This window comes from Oncorhynchus masou, chromosome 22 (genome assembly GCF_036934945.1).
Source record: "Oncorhynchus masou masou isolate Uvic2021 chromosome 22, UVic_Omas_1.1, whole genome shotgun sequence".
NCBI lineage: Eukaryota > Metazoa > Chordata > Actinopteri > Salmoniformes > Salmonidae > Oncorhynchus > Oncorhynchus masou.
In genome coordinates, this window is record NC_088233.1 from 39,263,877 (window position 1) to 39,279,821 (window position 15,945).

At 42.6% G+C, this 15,945-nt stretch overlaps 1 protein-coding gene across 2 annotated transcripts; it reads right to left on the reverse strand.

The window, feature by feature from the left end:
• Nucleotides 1-6,876: 6,876 nt before the first annotated feature.
• LOC135509477 (zinc finger protein 319-like) lies at nucleotides 6,877-15,765 on the reverse strand. 2 transcript variants are annotated; one of them, XM_064930175.1, is made up of 3 exons: nucleotides 15,400-15,765; nucleotides 10,979-12,602; nucleotides 6,877-10,813 (listed from the first exon to the last, which is right to left on the reverse strand). In XM_064930175.1, exons 2-3 carry the CDS (start codon nucleotides 12,312-12,314, stop codon nucleotides 10,494-10,496), a joined length of 1,656 nt encoding a protein of 551 aa, XP_064786247.1. In that variant the 5' UTR covers nucleotides 12,315-12,602; nucleotides 15,400-15,765; the 3' UTR covers nucleotides 6,877-10,493. The 2 variants fall into 2 exon arrangements, with proteins under 2 accessions (XP_064786247.1, XP_064786245.1); XM_064930173.1 differs by having other exon boundaries at nucleotides 6,877-12,602; nucleotides 15,400-15,764.
• Between the last annotated feature and the right edge of the window lie 180 nt (nucleotides 15,766-15,945).

The window sequence follows — 15,945 nt, forward strand, 5'->3', positions numbered from 1 at the left end:
CAGCCTGTGTTTGTCTACTGTTGTGGTGGTGTAGGATAAAATTCAATTTATGCAGAAATCCAGGTAATAGGCACATCAAGGGAACGTTAGCCTACTGTTCAGATGGGTTACAGTGGCTTGTGAAAGTATTCACCCCCTTAGGCATTTTTCCCATTTTGTTGCCTTACAACCTGGAATTAAAATTGATTTATTGGGGGTTTGTATCATTTGATTTACACAACATGCCTACCACTTTAAAGATGCTAAATAATTTTTATTGTGAAACAAACAAGATATAAGACAACAACAAAAAAACAGAAAACTTGAGTGTTTCATAACTATTCACCCCCTCCCCTGAGTCAATACTTTGTTACAGCTGCAAGTCACTTGCGGTGTCTCTATAAGCTTGGCACGTCTAGCCACTGGGACTTTTGCCCATTCTTCAAGACAAAACTGCTGGATTGGATGGGTTCCACTGTCCATTCCACTGGTGTACAACAATCTTTAAGTCATACCACAGATTCTCAATTGGATTGAAATCTGGGCTTTGACTAGACCATTCCAAGACATTTAAATTGTTCCCCTTAAACCACTCGAGTGTTGCTTTAGCAGTATGCTTAGGGTCATTGTCCTGCTGGAAGGTGAACATCCGTCCCAGTCTCAAATCTTTGGAAGATTGAAGCAGGATTCCCTCAAGAATTTCTCTGTATTTAGCGTCATCTATCATTCCTTAAATCCTGACCAGTTTCCCAGTCCCTGCCAATGACAAACATCCCCACAGCATGATGCCACCACCACCATGCTTCACTGTGGGGATGGTGTTTTGGTGTGATGAGGGTGTTGGGTTTGCTCCAGACTTAGCGTTTTCCTTGATGGCCAAAAAGCTTAATTTTAGTCTCATCTGACCAGAGTACCTTCTTCCATATGTTTGGGGAGTCTCCCAGATGCCTTTTGGCGAACACCAAACGGGTTTGCTTATTTTTTTATTTAAGCAATGGCTTTTTTTGTGGCTACTCTTCCGTAAAGCTCAGCTCTGTGGAGTGTACGGCTTAAAGTGGTCCTATGTACAGATACTCCAATCTCCGCTGTGGAGCTTTGCAGCTCCTTTAGGGTTATCTTTGGTCTCTTTGTGGCCTCTCTGATTAATTCCCTCCTTGCCTGGTCTGTAAGTTTTGGTGGGTGGCCCTCTCATAGCAGGTTTGTTGTGGTGCCATATTCTTTCCATTTTTTTAATAATGGATTTAATGGTGCTCCGTGGGATGATCAAAGTTTCTGATATTTTTTTAGAACCCAACCCTGATCTGTACTTCTCCACAACTTTGTCCCTGACCTGTTTGGAGAGCTCCTTGGTCTTCATGGTGACCCTTGCTTGGTGGTGCCCCTTGCTTAGTGGTGTTGCAGACTCTGGGGCCTTTCAGAACAGGTGTATATATACTGAGATCATGTGACAGATCATGTAACACTGAGATTGCACACAGGTGGACTTTATTTAACTAATTATGTGACTGCTGAAGGTAGTTGGTTGCACCAGATCTTATTTAGAAGCTCCAAAGCAAAGGGGATGAATACATATGCACGCACCACTTTTCCGTTTTTAAAAATACATTTCAACAAGTCATTTTTTAAATGTCACTTTACCAATTTGGACTATTTTGTGTATGTCTACATACAATTTAAATAAAAATCCATTTAAATTACAGGTTGTAATGCAACAAAATAGGAAAAACACCAAGGGGGATGAATACTTTTGCAAGGCACTGTTACATCCGTCGTCGGAATGAGATCAAAGCGCAGCGTGGAAAGTGTTCATCGTACCTTATTAGAATGAAGGGAAAAAAGTTCTGCAGGGCTATACAGCTACAGTGCCTTGCGAAAGTATTCGGCCCCCTTGAACTTTGAGACCTTTTGCCACATTTCAGGCTTAAACATAAAGATATAAAACTGTATTTTTTGTGAAGAATCAACAACAAGTTGGACACAATCATGAAGTGGAACGACATTTATTGGATATTTCAAACTTTTTTAACAAATCAAAAACTGAAATATTGGGCGTGCAAAATTATTCAGCCCCTTTACTTTCAGTGCAGCAAACTCTCTCCAGAAGTTCAGTGAGGATCTCTGAATGATCCAATGTTGACCTAAATGACTAATGATGATAAATACAATCCACCTGTGTGTAATCAAGTCTCCGTATAAATGCACCTGCACTGTGATAGTCTCAGAGGTCCGTTAAAAGCGCAGAGAGCATCATGAAGAACAAGGAACACACCAGGCAGGTCCGAGATATTGTTGTGAAGAAGTTTAAAGCCGGATTTGGATACAAAAAGATTTCCCAAGCTTTAAACATCCCAAGGAGCACTGTGCAAGCGATAATATTGAAATGGAAGGAGTATCAGACCACTGCAAATCTACCAAGACCTGGCCGTCCCTCTAAACTTTCAGCTCATACAAGGAGAAGACTGATCAGAGATGCAGCCAAGAGGCCCATGATCACTCTGGATGAACTGCAGAGATCTACAGCTGAGGTGGGAGACTCTGTCCATAGGACAACAATCAGTCATATATTGCACAAATCTGGCCTTTATGGAAGAGTGGCAAGAAGAAAGCCATTTCTTAAAGATATCCATAAAAAGTGTCATTTAAAGTTTGCCACAAGCCACCTGGGAGACACACCAAACATGTGGAAGAAGGTGCTCTGGTCAGATGAAACCAAAATTGAACTTTTTGGCAGCAATCCAAAACGTTATGTTTGGCCTAAAAGCAACACAGCTCATCACCCTGAACACACCATACCTACTGTCAAACATGGTGGTGGCAGCATCATGGTTTGGGCCTGCTTTTCTTCAGCAGGGACAAGAAAGATGGTTAAAATTGATGGGAAGATGGATGGAGCCAAATACAGGACCATTCTGGAAGAAAACCTGATGGAGTCTGCAAAAGACCTGAGACTGGGACGGAGATTTGCCTTCCAACAAGACAATGATCCAAAACATAAAGCAAAATCTACAATGGAATGGTTCAAAAATAAACATATCCAGGTGTTAGAATGGCCAAGTCAAAGTCCAGACCTGAATCCAATCGAGAATCTGTGGAAAGAACTGAAAACTGCTGTTCACAAATGCTCTCTATCCAACCTCACTGAGCTCGAGCTGCTTTGCAAGGAGGAATGGGAAAAAATTTCAGTCTCTCGATGTGCAAAACTGATAGAGACATACCCCAAGCGACTTACAGCTGTAATCGCAGCAAAAGGTGGCGCTACAAAGTATTAACTTAAGGGGGCTGAATAATTTTGCACGCCCAATTTTTCAGTTTTTGATTTGTTAAAAAAGTTTGAAATATCCAATAAATGTCGTTCCACTTCATGATTGTGTCCCACTTGTTGTCGATTCTTCACAAAAAAATACAGTTTTATATCTTTATGTTTGAAACCTGAAATGTGGCAAAAGGTCGCAAAGTTCAAGGGGGCCGAATACTTTCGCAAGGCACTGTACTGTGCAAAAACAACATCCCACAAACTAGGGTGGAAAACAGGCTGCCTAAGTATGATTCCCAATCAGAGGTAACGATAGACAGCTGCCTCTGATTGGGAACCATACCCGGCCAACAAAGAAATAGAAAACTAGAATGCCCACCCAAATCACACCCTGACCTAACCAAATAGAGAAATAAAAAGGCTCCGATACGATTTATCTGTAATTTCTCTTCATTATTTATCTTCATATGACAAGGATTAAAAAGGATTTGCCAGTAGATTCTCGACTTGAGTCATGATGATGACTGCTAGCTAAGATTTTGAAAGTATGATGTTGACATGCTCAGTCCAATCAAAGTTACTGTAGATAATGATATAATGTGATTTGACTTAATTGTATCTATGGCCAATGACCTTGCTTGGGCACTTGTGATGTAACTCTATGGCAGAACCCAAGGGGCTTGAATTTTCGAGATCTACCCTTAAACACGGCAGTGACATACTGTGCCCACGAGTGACAGAACACTGAGCTAATCATGGCGCAACTAGAGAACATTACCAACACCTACCCTCTGTATTTTCCACTGGCTGCCCCACCACCACAGAAATCACTGAGCTCGGCTCAAACACCTGCATTACTCAAGAATGCAAACAAGAGACCATGTTTGTATGTGGGTTTATTAAGTCATTCACATTTTTTACTTTTTTTTTACATTGTTTACACATATTAATGCCAAAATAACATGCAAAACAGGTAAGCCTAAAATATATATATATATATAAAAAATAAAAAAATAAAAAGCTAAAAATGTGGGTCTCAAAACCCTGATTGACGGGTCGCCACTGCGTGTGCTATAACTACTGGTACGTTGGTTATCACATGGAAAAAGCTATTTTAACAGTGTTAACCACTGTTTATGCTAATCTGGTGATGCAGTTTTTATGGACAGTGAGTGACTTTAAAATAGGCAAAAGCAAAGGAAATATATTAGCTACAAAACAATGCAGCATGTCAGTAGTTTCCTCAACATCAGATAGAGAACGGTCTAGAATTGACCAATGTGAACTCTTTCTAGACAAAGCCGTTCAATCAAGAGCGTCCCATTGGCAGAGCGCTTTGACACACCCCCTTCTTTTGACACACCCACTACTCCCGAGACCAGTCCGGGACACAGCTACCTATACCTGTATTCCTTGGGCAGGAGCGAGAAAAGGCAGAGAGCACAAGTGGCCCGTCTGCAATTTCAATTTGATTGGTTGATGGGAAAGAATGGGCGGAGACACAAGGCACCTTTACAGAGAGGAAGAGGGCACACGAGAGAAATAACTCCGGCAGAAATCTGTTTTCGTATGGAGGTCAATGTGAGGGTCGAATTTGGTCAACAAAAAATGTAATGGTTTACCTGCTACGTGAGGTGTATTTGAATAGAAGTTTTGTAATGCTTAAGTTGTTACGAGTGTACTGACATAAGTAGGACACGTGATATCCCGACAACTTTGAGAAAAAAACACTATATCGTTGTTGTCTCGAGATACCTATGCATATTCATGACATGACATGGGGCTCGTAGCATAGCATATATCTCCATTGACGTCAACACCCCTCATCGAATATTCAAAAAAGATTAATGAGATGTATCCACCAATCCAAAGAGAGGAATAGGCAGGAGTTTAACAGCCCACCATTCCGCTGTGTACAACCAATCCAGTTGTTACATGCTGACTAGACCGGGCACGTGCATGCGTCCATCCACACCAGACGCAATCAGGACATGCAGGTTGAAACATCAAAACGAACACTGAACCAACTATATTAATTTGGGGACAGGTCAAAACACATGAAACATTCAAAGACATTTAACTAGCTTGCGGTTGCTAGCTAATTTTTCCTGGGATATACACATTGGCTTGTTATTTTACCTGAAATGTACAAGGTCCTTTTATGTGGATATTTGTAGACTTTTTACCCATTTTGAGACACAAAATCATGTGTTCTCTTCTCCGACAATTAATATACAGATAAAAGGGGAAACCTAGTTCGTTTCCAGTAATCGCACCTCCTTCAGTCTTCTTCTGTGGACTTTTTATGGCAGTTGGCAACCAACTTTAAGATGCATTACCACCACCAACTGGACGGGAGTGTGGACCTCAGTTTATCTTTCAATCCCACACAAGTGGGTATATGCTCCTAAAAACTAATAAGGAGATCTAGTTCTATTTTAGCGCCTGGCCATGCAGATGCTCGTTGATGCCCACGAGCAGTTTGGATAAAAATGATTGAATAACATGCCAATTTATTTTTGCAACACTAGTGCACGCAACGAGTATGGTGTAGTCAGCATGTTAGGGTGGAGACATGAGTATCTCGTCATTATATCCAAATCTCTGACCTTTACCATTTGTGCAGACAGAACCCTAAACAGGAAACTGTGAGGCCAGCTGAAAGACTTCCATGCCTCAGGACTACCTGGCCTGATGACTCCTTGCTGTCCCCAGTCCACCTGGTTGTGCTGCTGCTCCAGTTTCAACTGTTCTGCCTGTGGCTATGGAACCCTGACCAAATCACTGGACGTGCTACCTGTCCCAGACCTGCTGTTTTTAACTCTCTAGAGACAGCAAGAGCAGTAGAGATACTCTGAATGATCGGCTATGAAAAGCCAACTGACATTTATTCCTGTTGCACCCTCTACAACTACTGTGATTATTATTATTTGACCCTGCTGGTCATCTATGAGCATCTGAACATCTTGGCCATGTTCTGTTATGATCTCCACCCGGCACAGCCAGAAGAGGACTGGCCACCCCTCATAGCCTGTATCCTCTAGGTTTCTTCCTAGGTTCTGGCCTTTCTAGGGAGTTTTTCCCAGCCACCCTGCTTCTACACCTGCATTGCTTGCTGTTTGGGGTTTTAGGCTGGGTTTCTGTACAGCACTTTGTGACATCAGCTGATGTAAGAAGGGCTTTATAAATGAATTTGATTGATCATTGAAGAGCGGGACCAGTTTATGCCCGGTGAACCCTCACATGCTTCCTAATACTTTATTCAATAATCCAAAGCAGCCCAAAACCAGCCATAAATATATCACTCTTTTGTAAACTGAGATAAAACCGCATATAAATATAGCTGTTTTTTTGTTTAACTTGCAGTATATGGAACATGTTTATAAAATGGTTGAACAATCATGCATCAAGTCACTATTAACCAGAAAATGTGTTATATTTCTGTCCTACATTATCAAATGGTAAGTGCCGTCTTTCTACCATGTGGCATAAAGGACAGGTCATAACCTGCATTTAAACAAGCATTATAGACCTTATTACAAATGAGAACATTTTGTGATTTTAGTGAATGTACCTAATCTACATACTTCAAAAAGAATTACCGGTCAGTTCCCTCTGCAATTAAACACACATGACACACCCCCTTTATAAATGAAAAAAGTTTATTTGTTAGTGCTGTGTGTATTGAATGCTACATACAGATATCTTAGCATGAATGTACACATACTGTACGTTGTCACGTAATTTTTTTTTTTTTTACGTCATTCACATACTACAATTTGAAAAAAGCGATAAGAGGAATAAGTACTATCTGAAGCACTAATACCCGGGACAGATTACAGGAACTAACACAGCAAGCATGCACAGAACAGAGAAAACAGGGTCAACAGGCAGGGGCTAACTGTTTTGCACTACACTAGATCAAAATTCATGTCAATCACATTCCTAATGACCCTTCCATCAATCAAACAAACACCCCCCCTACATCCCAAAGGCCCTGTTAACTCCTTCCAAGAATATAGATATATATATAGATTTTAAACAATGTTTATATAAATTTGGTATTAATAAACTGAAGAGAAAGACAAAAACGTATACAGTACTTTTACAAAAATAATAAATTCCTAACTGCTCTTTTATGTTGTCTTAATGCCGGATGAAAGACGAACACATTTAAGAAAAGACAGACAAAAGACAAATGACACCAAATGTTAGCCTACATCAGATGCCAATGGAGAAAACAAAACAGAGTAAAAGGAACAGATCAACAACATGGAGGCAGTCAGATCTGGAGTAGAATGGGTTTCTAATTAACCCCGACCCCAGATTAAGGCCAAACAGTCTGAACTGAATCTGATTATAAAAAGAACCTTCCTCAAAATGATCATTACCTTCTCCCATCATAAAACACTGTCAATACTGCACTCAAACCACAAATCCACCACCAAATGGGACAAAACATGACCACTTGAAATGCTTCACTTGCAAAAAATGTTTTAAAAAACACCTGCACACATCAAAAACCCAAATTGAGGTCAATTTGAGCCATTCTGAATTTAACTTAAAAGTCTACTACTTAGACGAGAGGGTAAATCCATAATTGTTGCAATTAAGCTGTAGCAGCCCATTTTGGTAAGGATGCTAGCTTTTATTTATGTTTTTTAAAGGCTATAAAAACCAGAAGTTAGCATGACCTGCACAAATATACTGCAGATAAGTTTCTCTGACATAAATTGGGTTAACTAAAACTACAGACCTGCCTAATTCTACCCCAAATGTATGTATTATACAATCCACTTCACAGCCAGGATTCCATTTTCACAGACATGATTCAACAATCATTCATCATAAAATTTCAAAAGGAGCACGAAGGGGTCAGAATCCTTGTAGGTCTTACAAACAATGTTCTCCTTGGAAACTTGACATACAATCTATCATAACTATGACTTTAATGAAGAAAAAAAACATTTCAGTCCCCATATGATAAAAAAATAGTAACATACAAAACAGCTAATGCCGTTTTAGAAACAGACAGTGGAGCTGGTAAACATACATACTGTACTATATACACACACGTAGTAAGAGGAAGCTCGATCAGGTTTTTACACGTTTTCAGCAGAGTCTACACTGATCTCGGTAGGAATATCAACTGTATATTAGTGTGAAATATAGATTTCTATACAATTTCTATATAGCAGTGAGATGAAACTTCAGCTGGTTAATCTCCACACCTTTGGGATTCTGGTGCAGTACAATGGTGTTTTGATACAAACATATACTTCCAAATACACTCACAAGCATATGTAATATTTCACAATAGCACAATAAACCCTCATGTTTAAAAAAAAAAAACAAACACACTAATAGTTGTGGAGTTGATACTAATACATAAAAAGCTTAAAAATACTAAAGCACAAAGGGTAAAGAGGTGTCTGATTTTAGTGTATATACATACACTGCTACTACAGTGATATGCGGTTGTGGAAAAGTAACCAATACACAATATTCTCGACCCACTACCCACCCAACAAAAACATTTTATATCAGCGTTGATACAGCGTAATTGATTCCTAAATAAAAATCAAAAAAGCAAGAGGCCATCAGCAGACTGTAGCAACTGCTGAAACTTAGCAATAATTCAAGTCTATCCTGGGTAAGAGTATGGAAAATTACTGCATGCAGCAACTCTGTAGATGGGTTCTAGAGTGACAACCACTTTTGGCAAGAGAAGAGTTCTGGGTCATGGTGCAACCCTTAACACTTACAGACCTGTCGAGCAGGTTGAGGGGAACTGGTCCACCTTCCCTTTCCTATACAAGTCTACAAGGTAACTTATGTACAAATACAAAGCTTTTCATAGACAGAAATGTAGGCTAATGTGGTGATGTACATTTCTTTCCTTTTTTCCTTCTTGGGCAGTTGATTCAAGGATAGAGGAGAAGGTAATTGACCTGGGCCCAGTTTCCCCGAAAGCAGTGGAACTTAGGCTTCTGAGTGTTTTAACGATTCATCTTTCCTACAATGGCCGAAGACATAACATGTGTTACGCAAAACACCACAGAGAGAACAGTCGCTAAGTGCATCGTTGGAGCATGTGTCGATACTGATAGGATCGAAACAGAAGTATTTCACAATACTGACTAAGGATGAGTTCCTAGAGAGATATTATTACCTACCGCTGCAAATATTGAGGCGGCTTATTCTAATGCCAATAAAAATGCCCCCTCTCCCCAAAAATATCACTGATTTGGCACATCACTGCACACGTTAGGCTACACATCATGAAATACAGTATACTGAGAGTTGTGTACAGCTAGCAAAATATTTCAATATGGTTGAAATAGGACTATAGCCTACTGTATGTATATTTGAGTGCAGTAATCTCAGTTTTCATTTGAAGCATCTTTTTATACGTTGCTTGTTTGTATCAATTGCAAAGATATTGGCAACTGTGCATTTGTAGTCAACTTTGTTCACAGAGAGGGATAAACCATGTGTTTCTAAGTTTAGTGGAGATCTTGTGTATATAAAGTGACGCAGGAAGACGAAAAAAAGCATTTAACGACGCACTTCGCTGTTCTACGAGTGGTCTGAGGCAGGAGTTAGATTACGAGCGTTTTCAAGTGCACTGCCAATAACGATGGCTTTGGGAAACAGCTCAGAGATTGAACGATGCTCCTACAAAAGGTTCTAACGATTAAATTAGCCTTAAGATGCTTTTCAGAAACTGGGCCCTGGACTAGAACATCCACCCTAGAGTTTGAAGTGAAAGACATATCCTTGATGGTTTCTTCTCCTCTGTCCTTCAGATGGTAGCCCTAAAGCAGTGACACTTGACAGTACAATGACAAGCTGTGACTTCCATTTTATGAGACAATGATAATTTGTATGGGATTTTGGGGGTAGGGGGGACTGATAACAGTTTCAGATGGGAAGTGAGGTTAGGGATTCTATATGCTGGGGGCAAATTAGGGCTAGCCAGGGACATTTGCTATGAACTGGAAAATAAGGGAGGGGCATGACTATATGCAAGTTGGCACAGAGTAACCTACCATCGGGTAACCCCCTCCTTCAGATGTGTGCTGGACTGTGTGCTCCTGCAAGGCTCCCAGGTCTCCAAAGCATTTGAACTGGGCATCTCTGGAAAGCACCAGAGTGTGCACTCCAGAGATGCCCAGTTCAAGTGTGTTAAGCTGGGTGCTGCAAATTAATGGTAGACAGGGACGTTTGCTATGAACTTGTACAGAATGGAGGGGCATAACTATATGCAAGGTGGCACAGGGTAACCCCCTCCTTCAGCTGTGTGCTGGACTGTGTGCTCCTGCAAAGCTCCCAGGTCTCCAAAGCGCTCTCCACACCAAACACACTTGAACTGGGCATCTCTGGAATGCACACTCTGATGCTTGGCCAGGTGCTCCCGTTGCTTGAAGCCTTTGTCACAGCTAGCACACTTGTAGGGCTTCTCCCCAGTGTGGACGCGCCTGTGCCGATTCAGGTCAGACGAGTACTTGAAGCGCTTCTCGCAGTCGGGGCACTTGAGGGGCTTCTCTCGGGACGGGTCGCAGCGGTGCTGCACGAACTCTGAGGATGACAGGAAGCGGCGGTCACATAGGGAGCACTTTAGGGGCTTCTCTTGGCAGTGAGAGTTCTGATGTCGCTGCAGTGTCGAACTCTTTTTGTATCCCTTGCCGCACACGTCACATTTGTAGGGCTTGTCTGTGTCCCTAGATGAAGAGGACGACTCACCGCACTTGTGGCGCAGCAGCTCTCCTGACTGACTGAATTCCTTCTGGCAGGACGCGCACTTGAACAGGTTCTCCATGCCGTGGACGTGCTGGTGGTACAGCAGATGGGATGGCTGCAGGAAGCCTTTGTCGCAAAGGTTGCATTTGAAAGGGCGGTCAGAAGGGTTTTTGTGTGTGCGCCTGTGGCGCACCAGGGCATACTGCTGTTTGAAACTCATCTGGCACTCCTCACAGTGGAAGGGACGCTCCTCAGAGTGAGTGCGCTCATGCTGCCGCAGGTCTGATGGACGCTTGAAGCCCTTTCCACAGGTGGCACAGCGGAAGGGGCGTGCCCCTTGTGGGTGGCATGGATGATGCAGCAGTTCAGAAGACTCCTTGAAGTGCAGTTCACACAGGTTGCACTTGAACAGGTGCTCTCCGGAATGGGCGTACATGTGGCGCACCAGGTGGGAGCGGTGCTTGAAGCTCTTGTCACACACAGCACACTTGTATGGGCGCTCAGAGCTGTGGGTGCGCTGGTGATGGGCCAGGTGAGAGGACTGGCTGAAGCTCTTGTCACACGTGTCACACTTGAAGGGCTTCTCTCCGGTGTGCACACGCTCGTGGCGGGCCAGCTCTGACAGGTGCCTGAAGCCCTTCTGGCAGACAGAGCACTTGTAGGGCCTGTCACGGGCCGATGGAAATGTAATTGAGGAAGAAGATCCCACTGTTGCACTCCCACTGGAAGAGGCTCCATCAGCAGACGGCTGCTGAGGGTTGGTGGCAGAGGAGCTGGGCGTGGTGTTTCCAGAGGAGCCCGGTCGGTAGGTCTTCTCACAAATGGAGCATTTCATGGGGTTGGTGCTGTTGTGTGAGGTGTGGTGCTGTGCCAGCGAGGTGAGGAGGGAGAAGCCCATCTTACACACACCACACACAAAGGGCTTCTGTTCTACCTGCACACACTGGTGCTCCAGCAGATCAGTGGCCTGGTGGAAGATCTTCATGCACTGGGTGCATTGGAAGGAGCGGTCCTGGCTCACCATACACTGGTGTTCATGTGGGTTGGCCAGGTGGGAGATGTCGTGGCCACATGCCCCACACTTGTGGCCGCCCTCGCCCCCTACCTGCAGAGAAGGCTGCTGTACCTGGGCAGGGTGCTGCTGCTGCTGCTGCTGCTGCCCATGCTGCTGGCTGTGCTGCTGGCCATGCTGGTGCTGCTGCTGTGACTGCTGCAGAGCAGGGTCAGGCTGCAGGACAATACCGTAGACAGCACAGCCCAACGCGTTCTCCGCCCCTGGTGGTATGGTGTGCACCACCGGAGGAGGAGCAACAGCGTGCTGCTGCCACGCCTCGGACATCCTGGCTCTCGTGTAGGGATTCAGTTTTATATTGTACTGGGTCTTTTTATGAAGAAAAATCAAAGGTACATTGATCGGTGGACGGGGTGGAAAATCTCAGTAACTTAGACTGTCATGTCAGTGACGAACATAAGCACGTAGAAAATATGACAAAGGGCTTGTTTCTAGGATGCAATAGATTGTGTCTGAAAATAATGTGCAGAGGAATAACACCTGCTGCAAAGACATTTAAATTTAGAAAAAAGAAAATACACCGTCTCCACCCGTCTTCAAGTCCTCTTCTGATAACTGCAGAAAAAGGAAACAATTATTATTCAACTATTCATTACTACAGTGTGTGTTATGGCTTCCTAGAAGATGTGCAAAATCTCAGTTTCACAGAGACTTCCCCTTAGACAACAGAATAATTATCAGAGCCCAAAAGTATGGACTTCAGAGGAAGCAGGTCAGAAGACAACAATGCTACGACTACATGGGCAATTCCACGTAACAGAGAGGCTGGCACTCACTTTTTCACTTTAAAATGTATGCCAAGCTAAAAAAAACTGTATTGCAAAGTTGAACAAACAGACTCCCGAGTGATGGTCTAAGAAAGTGCATCGCAGTGCTAGAGACGTCACTACAGACCCGGGTTCGATCCTGGGCTGTATCATAACCGACCGTGATCATGAGTCCCATAGGGCGGTGCACAATTGGCCCAGCATCGTCCAAGTTAGGGGAGAGTTTGGCAGTAAATGTAAATAAGAATTTGTTCTTAACTGACTTGCTTCGTTAAATATGTAGTCTACTTTTAACAATTGCCACTGAAAATGTTACTAAAACACATTTATTTGAGGAACAGTGCACAAAATACCCCATAATGACAAAGTGAAAACATTTTTTTTGCAAAAAAACAAAAATACCTTATTTAAGTATTTAAGTATTCAGACATTTTGCTAATAAAATAAAATATTGAGCTCTGATGCATCTTGTTTCCATTGATCATCCTTGAGATGTTTCTACAACTTGATTGGTGTCCATCTGAGGTAAATTCAATTGATTGGACTTGTCTATAGAAGGTCCCAGGGTTGACGGTGCATGTCAGAGCAAAAACCAAGCCATGAGGTTGAAGGAATTGTCTGTACAGCTACGAGACAGGATTGTGTCGAAGAACAGATCTGGGGAAAGGTACCAAAAAAAAGTGTAGCATTGAAAGTCCAAGAACACACTGGCTTCAATCATTCTAAAATGGAACAAATATGGAACCACCAAGACTCTTCCTAGATCTGGCCACCACTTGCCAAACTGAGCAATCTGGGGAGAAGGGCCTTGGTCAAGGAGGTGACCAAGAACCCGATGGTCACTTTGAAAGAGCTCTAGAGTTCCTCTGTGGAGATGGGAGAACCTTCCAGAAGGGCAACCATCTCTGCAGCACTCCACCAATCAGGCCTGTATGGAGTGGCCAGACAGAAGCCACTCCTCAGTAAAAGGCACATGAACAGAGCAAAGCACAGAGAGATCTTTGATGAAAGCCTGCTCCAGAGTGCTCAGGACCTTAGAATGGTGTGAAGGTTCACCTGCCAACAGGACAAAGACTCTAAGCACACAGTCAAGACAATGTAGGTGTGCCTTTCGGGAACAAGTCTCTGAATGTCTTTGAGTGGCCCAGCCAGAGCCCACACTTGAACCCTCTGGAGAGACCTGAAAATAGCTGTGCAGCGACGCTCCCCATCCAACCTGACAGAATTTGAGAGGATCTGCAGAGAAGAATGGGGGAAAGGCCACAAATACAGTTGTGCCAAGCTAGTACCCAAGAAGACTTGAGGCTGTAATTGCTGTCAAAGGTGTTTCAACATAGTACTGAGTAAAGGGTCTGAATACTTATGTAAATGTGATTTCCCGTTTCAACTTGTAATACATTTGCAAAAATGTCTAAAAAACAGTTTTCGCTTTGTCATTATGGGGTATTGTGTGTAGATTGTTACTTTCCAAATCAATTTTAGAATAAGGCTGTAACGGAAACCAAAATGTGGAAAAAGTCAAGGGGTCTGAATACTATCCGAATGCAACTGTATGTAGGTTTTTGGTAACAGAATGAATAGACACTAGGCAATATTTAAGGTAAATAATTTGTGTCAAACTAAATATTAATTGGCAGTAGCCTTTACTTTAACATTCATGTGTTGTGATGCATTTCTAACCCTTTTTAAGACTTTTTCCTAGTAGATGTTTTTTAAGACCCCTTTTCTATCTGTGTGACCAAAGCTTTTGCTTATTCCTAAATACATTTTTAGGATGGAAAATGGTTGAAAAACGTATCTATGCCTCCATTTCCTCAAAACATACTCGTAGCTTTCGTTTAACACCAAATTTGATATGCACCTATAAACTTCACATGTTGGTGCTCATGTTTTTTTTCACGGAAATGACCCTATCCATCCATCAGATTAAAAGCTTTAGAGGGATAGGCTACATCAGTTCCGTTTACCTGCCTAATGATCCATCACTACAAACACACTAAAATATACCCAAACACATGCCCTCATTTCAGACGTATTATAAGGAGGCAGACAATATCTAAACTGGTGCGTCCGAGTACCAGTCTATTTTTTCAACATTCTATCTGGTCAGCAGAACGCCACTACCCTTTCCATAATGGGTCAATCATATTGGTTTGGTGTGATCAACGAGCTGTCTGTGTTGGCAGGCTTTCGGTGACGACTATTTGACCCATCCGTTTCTCTGCCATCCCATTTGAAGAAATCCTTCACCCCCATCCCCCCATGATTACAGTATTGGTTGTATGCAAATCATCCACAGCGTGAACACAATCAATACGCATCCATTGGGGGTGTTCATGCAGTAACGCAAACTTAGCTAACTACGCCATTTGCCATAAAAGGGAGAAAAGTACACGGCCCATCATTTTTTACAGTGGCGGGCGACAGTCTGTCTCAGATTGCAGCAGCATAAATCTGTATGGTAGCTAGTTAGCATTTGCTAATGCTGGGCTCGGAAAATATTTGGTTATTGACATCGTTAGCTAACTGATCTACAGAAGTAGGATACTTGTGACATATTGAGGACAGTATTACTGGTAACATACCTTTAACGTTTCACTGAAAGTTCTTTGTAGCGTCTGACAATTTTTCCAGAAATGGAAAATTATTCGTAGGCCGTAGAATCTGTTCCTTCATCTCCGCAGCCTCGGCCTGTCGAAGCTGTGGCGCGGCGGGTTTCCACAAGAGCCACTCCGGGTCCGACGAATTCAGAGCTTTTGTGTCGTTCCAAATGACCGCACTACATTTCTAATATTCTATTCAGCCCAGAGGGGTAACTTCCTTAACACCCTGTCAATGTATGATGGCTAGGCCAGGGCCATTCTCCTCCCGTTTAAAAAGGCGAGAGTATTTGGAATAACACGTTAGCTAGCTAACTGGCTAGCCTCAGAGATCCTGCCCAGGCACGGGAACATGAATGATCCAAGTTTTAATTGGCATGCTCACAACATATACCCGGAACCTACAACGAATAGCGTTTATATTTCTTCAATTAGTATAACTATGCATTACAGTAATACACTTGTGAATTTTCACAAATAATGTTATTTGATTTTAAGTAAGGGTGTGTGGCTGCCTTGCTATGCTATCTA

What these genes read in the sequence shown, in the direction of transcription:
- LOC135509477 (XM_064930173.1), bottom strand. Translation starts at nt 12,314, where the DNA reads ATGTCCGAGGCGTGGCAGCAGCACGCTGTTGCTCCTCCTCCGGTGGTG.